This window comes from Sarcophilus harrisii, chromosome 3, assembly GCF_902635505.1.
Source record: "Sarcophilus harrisii chromosome 3, mSarHar1.11, whole genome shotgun sequence".
Taxonomy (NCBI): Eukaryota; Metazoa; Chordata; class Mammalia; order Dasyuromorphia; family Dasyuridae; genus Sarcophilus; species Sarcophilus harrisii.
In genome coordinates this window covers 310,638,070-310,644,069 of record NC_045428.1, presented here as the reverse complement: position 1 = coordinate 310,644,069, position 6,000 = coordinate 310,638,070, and the positions used below count along the sequence as shown (strand labels likewise).

At 35.5% G+C, this 6,000-nt stretch overlaps 1 protein-coding gene across 1 annotated transcript; it reads left to right on the top strand.

Moving 5' to 3' along the window:
• Positions 1-242: 242 nt before the first annotated feature.
• On the top strand, positions 243-5,681 carry A4GNT (alpha-1,4-N-acetylglucosaminyltransferase). Its single transcript, XM_031961292.1, has 2 exons — positions 243-656; positions 5,061-5,681. Exons 1-2 carry the CDS (start codon positions 243-245, stop codon positions 5,679-5,681), a joined length of 1,035 nt encoding a protein of 344 aa, XP_031817152.1.
• Positions 5,682-6,000: the final 319 nt, after the last annotated feature.

Here is a 6,000-nt window from a genome sequence, read left to right as displayed (position 1 = left end):
CCTTCCCTCTCCATTTTCTCCCCATTTCCCTTTCCCTCTCCTTCTCCTTTGTGTGTTACACACAGTCCTTGTATGGTAGGATTTGAGCCCTACTCTTCCTAAAGTCCTATAATCTACCCATTTCTCCATGCTGCTTCTCAGATGATTGTGATGTTTATGATTTCAAGCCCAGTACTTAAAATAATTTTCATTTTTCAATTTGTTTTCTCATTTTAAAGAAAAAGGTCTATAAAGAAAAAACAATGCTGAAGGAGTTTCGGATCTCCCTTTTTGTCTTTTTCCTGTTTGCCTGTGGATTCCTGTATGAAATGACCATGAAACCCAGATGTTTCTTCTCCTGCACACCAGCATATAAGACAATGATGAGACCGGAGAACATTTTGAGACATAAAAGAAGCATTGTATTTCTGGAGACCACTGATCGGCTGGAGCCTTCTCCTTTAGTTTCATGTGCTGTTGAGTCTGCAGCTAGAATATATCCTGAAAGATCTATTATGTTTTTAATGAAAGGACTGGATAACAATTCTACTCATTTGCTCTTAAATGCTACTTACCGAGGTTTTTCCCTCTTATCAGCAATTGAGAATGTCTTCTTTTTCCCTCTTGATATGGAAACTTTGCTAAAGGAGACACCTCTTTCTTTATGGTATACTCAAGTAAGTGTTCAAGTAAAAAAGAAAATAAAATTCTTGTGTCAAAGACCCTCTCTTTAGACTTTGAAACATCTGAGAGAATTTTTTCTCTTACTGATCTCTGAGTAAGGCTACATCTTTTTCTCTAGTTTATGGGTGCCCCTGAAGGTTTGGGTCAGTTTTCTAATGTCTTGAAACTCCATTATGGAGTGTTGTTTCAGTAATGATCACTATTTACTGTTAATATTGCACTCATATGATTGATTGAACAGGTGATTAGTATCCCAGTATCAATGAACAAATTAATAAAATTTTCAAGAACAGGGATAAAAATACTTAAAAAGATGTAGCAAGAATGGAAATACAAACACATTACTTTGAACCACAAACACTTTCTCCCCTCTGCCAAGCTCAATCCTTGAGGAGGATGAGTTTAGATTTAAAGCATTCATAGTAAAGCATTTGCCCAGCCAAGTTTACTTTCAAATGCATATAGGCCAAGTTATTCCAGAAAACAATGTCTCAGTTGCTATTTTGATTGGTTTGGTGCAACAAGTGGTTCTTTGGGGCTGTACTGGTAGTAAACTCTAGCCTGGATTCACATCACCATCCCTTTTGAGATCTCATTGTTTTATCTCCAATGTGCCTTCACCTAAGGGTAGGAAAGACTAAACACAGAGAGGCAAAGAAGCAGGATTTCCATCGTCACATGTGGCCACATGTGGGTCCTGGTTGTGGAGATAAGTAACTGGAAACAGAAAACCATTCCCACAACTTGTTGTCTCTCTTTCCACCTGTGGATTTATAACTGTTCTTGCCACAAACATCACCAGAGAGAGAGAGGTTTGATGTAGCTGATTAGTGTCTTTTTTAATGCACGCTCAGTTCAGATTCAACAGCCAAACAAAAGCTTTTCCATCATGAAGTTAATAGACTAGAAATAGTCAAAAAACCTATATATACTTCATGGAGAGCAAGGCCCTTCCATTCCACATCATTAGTCACTTTCAGAAGCAGTTTCACTGGATGTGATGGCTCCCAGAACTGGACCCTTATTGGCCAGTCTTTCATTCCCTTGTACATCTCCCAGAGTTGCTTAAGGTACTGCCTCTGAAGCTACCTTTGACTGTCTCTGCCTCATGAGTTCTATATAGGACTGCAGCTTTCTTTTTCCTAGTGCTTAAAAAGAGGAAAGAGGGAGAGAAAAGAGTAGAGGAATCCCTCTCTCTTCCTCTCTCTTCTTTCTTTACGTCTCCCTCTCCCTCCTTCCCTCTCTCCCTCCTTCCCACTCTGTCTCTCTCTGTCTCTGTCTCTTTCTCCCTCTTTATACTCTTTTTATCCTCACTCATTCAATTTTCCTTTCCTTCTTCTTTCTTCACTCCTAATGGCTCTGCAGTATAATCAGTCATCAGAAATGAAATACTTCATTTCTGGCAAAATTTTTATGGCAAATCTTTAATAGAGCCCTGCATTCTCTCTATGTCACTGATCTGACGTAAAATGAAGGGGAAATCCCTGCTCTCTCCTTTTTTTTTTTGTTCAACCCATATTTGTTACTGGCCATATCCATCATCAAATATATTCTATATGGCATATATGGCATATATTGCAGACAGAGTTTATTTTTCTCAATTACTCAAATGGGAAAGGAAAGGAAAGGAAAAGAGGAAAATATCTTGTCACTTACTACAAGAGATATTTCTAAAACTTTTTTTCTTTAGTTTGTTTTCTTTTAGTCTCTCTCTCTCTCCCTCTCCCTCTCCCTCTCTCTCTCTCCCTCTCCCTTTTCTTCTCCCTCTCCCTTTCTTTCTTCCTCCCTCCCAATCTCCCTCCCTCCCCCCCTCTGTCTCTCTCTCTCTCTCTCTGTGTCTCTCTCTCTCTCTTTTATGACTGCCAGAATCTGGAAAAAATTTCTATATCCCTCTCAGGTCAATGATATGTAACTCTTACCTTTTGTAATTGTTGCTTTTGTTTATTTTTCATCCTTTTTGAGGATGATATATTTGTATCTTAGAAATAATTTAAATCAGACTATTTAGGAAGTATCAAAGGATAATGCTATGTGACATCAGCTCAGACTAAGAAATGACTAAGAAATTCTTGATGCTAAGGGAACTTGGAAATTTGAATCTCTTTTTGCTACTAATGATGCATAAGAAATAAGAAACATTTCAATCAAGTATCTCATCTGCCAAACAAATATTGTCCATACATTTTCTAATAGGACATAGCTATACATCATAATATTGAATTTCAGGCTCACCATTTTCTTGGTTTCTAGGATTTAATAATAGCATGACTGAAAATAATTTTTAGACTGATAAATAATTTTAGGATTTGCAAAGTGCTTTACATATGTTCTTTCTTTTGATTCTTGTAGCAATCCCAGGAGATACTATTATTGTCCCTACTTTAAGTTGAGGAAGCTGAGGCTTGGAGAGGTTAAGTGATTTGCCCAATATCACACAGTGGTTAATATCTGAGGCAGAATTTATCAAGAATTTTAGCCACTGATTCACATGGCTTCCTCTTGAGTTTCTCTGCCATTTCTACAATTGCCATCAATAAAAAAAATGGGGAAGGGAAGAGGAATGGTAATAATAATAACAACAGATATGTGGTTCTAAAATGTTCAAAGCATTTTAAATAGATCATCTCAATTAAAATTCACAACAATCTTTGAAGCAGATATTTTAAGTATTTTAAAAATCATTTTTTGCAATAAGGAAACAGGTTATAAGAGGTTATATTGTCCCTTTAGGGTAAATCTACAAGAGGCAACAAAACATTGGCCATTATGATATGATGATAACCTCAGAGTGCTGGGTTGTATGAAGCCTTGCAATTTTGAGAGTTACAACCTGGCTAAACAACTAAGAGAAGTATTACTAAATAAGTATTTTGATAGAGATGATATCTGAGGATGGCAAGTGCTCATGCATCCCCCAATTCCATTGTAGTGTAGATCTCCCAGAGACCATTGTCATGGGTTCAGCAAACTGTTGGTGACTCCTGGGTTTAATGGATTTGCACAGACAAACTAAAACATGGGAAAGACTTTAATTTAGAAAGCCTAAGGTCACCCACTGTATCCTGGAACTTCAGTCATCTTGTCATTTCTTGCCTCTGATTCTGATGACCCTGGAAGAGTGAGCGTGACAACTTTACACAGCTCTGCCTCATTCAAATTCAGTTCACATGCAAGTAAAGGCATCATACTTGTGATGTCATTGGTCTTCAAGAATGAAGGACAAACAGCAACAATAAGTATGGGTCATCTCTTCTTGGGCAAATTACATAGATCTAGTACCTTCAATGAAAGATTCAGATGAGATGATTTTTCCAAATATAGGAATTGTTTTCTTTGGATTCTTTGATTCTTCAGAAGTTGCCATTGTAATAATGATACTCTGAACTTGGTCATTTAGTTTAGTTTTATTTGTTTTTCTTTATTATATGAATTATTTATTGAATAAATACATGTAATGTCATGTAAATCACTTAAGCAAAAAAGATATCCTATGATAAAAAAATCTCTCTTCAATGATTTCTAATTTTATAGATTCTTGCAACTCTGAAATAGAAGGAATTGTAACAAAAAGAACAACTTTATTTAGTCCATATTACAAGTGCTACCCACATTGCATCACATTTGGAATTTACTTTCACTATTTTTAAAGATGTATTTTTAAAGCTCTTCTCACCAAAGCAAGAGGATTTTTGCAGAAATTTTCACATAAAATATAATGATATATATATAGCAAACAAAACAAAACTCCTTTAAATTTTTGAAGATTTGAAAACAATACTTTTTATATTTAATACTTTAAAGCATAGGACATACAATCCATATGTACAAATTATCTAGAATTGCCTAGTGAAACTCATTTAAATAGATTTCCCCCTTTTTGGCTTAAAATGAAAAGTGTAAAGTTCTATTTACTCACTTAATATATGTAGTAAAACTTAAAAATGAATACAAAGTAAATTTTTCCACAATTGAGAGTATGGTTCTAATAATCTAGTCTTCATGATCATCCCATAATCTAATCATTTATACTAGATCATCTCCCTTTTGTTTTTAATCTTACCATTGTTTTTATGATTCTATAACATCCACCTTAAGTTGTCTTTATTTATTTTTCTTTTAAAAGGCTAAGAACAGATACTGGAATTCTTTTATTCTATAGATAAAAGGTCAATTCTCAGCACCAATTAGGAGCCAAACTCTAGGCGATTTGACTAACAGTCAGAAACTGCCTCACAAAATCAGACTCTGGGACTAGGCTACTAAATATATCATCACCAAACTGCTTTACCTTTGTCTTTTGTTTCTACTTCTTTATCTGATCATTTGTTTTTACTCAACATTTTAGCTTTGGGTTTGTTTGTTTTTTTCAGAAGACTGATTTCTATCTATCCCTGCAGGTCAATTCCAGTGCAGAAAAGAGTTGGATCCACATCAGCTCAGATGCTTGTAGACTTGCTTTCATCTGGAAATATGGTGGAATCTACATGGACACTGATATAATTTCCATCAGACCCATTCCAGAAGATAATTTTCTGGCAGCACAAGCTTCTAAATTCTCTAGCAATGGGGTTTTTGGGTTCCACCATCATCACTCTTTCATTTGGGATTGTATGGAAAATTTTATTGAGCATTATAATGGGGACATTTGGGGCAACCAGGGTCCTGAACTAATGACAAGAATGCTGAAGCTATCATGTAATCTTACAGATTTTCAGGAGGTAAAAGACCTCAGGTGTCCAAATTTATCTTTTTTACATCCCCAGAGATTTTATCCCATTTCATACCCAGAATGGAAACGTTACTATGAGGTCTGGGATGTAGAACCAAGTTTCAATGACTCCTATGCCTTGCATTTATGGAACTACATGAATCAGGAAAAAAGGGCTGTAATTCGAGGGAGCAACACATTGGCAGAAAATCTTTATCGAAGGTACTGCCCCATAACTTACAAAACTCTCATTCAAGGCAAAGAGAGAATAGATCAAAGGGAAGCAAAAGGCACCCCACCCTCCAAATAGCAATAAATAATAGAGACACTTTTGATTCCTATGGTTCAGTAAGGTAAATACTGCATTTTTAAAAAAATACTTTATATATATATTTTTTTGAGTATTGCTATTTCGCCTAGACTAGAAGAGAAATAGTCACTCATGATCCAATCCTATGGTATTTTAAGTCAAAATTGAATTTTTGCTTAAAGAGCTCCTATGAGAAGGAACTTACTAGCTCTAAGGGAGGCACATTTTAATTTTGGATACCTCCAATTATTGAGAAGTTTTTCATTATTAAATTTTCTCCGTTTTTTAAAATGTTTTCTTCACTTGGTACCACTTTGTA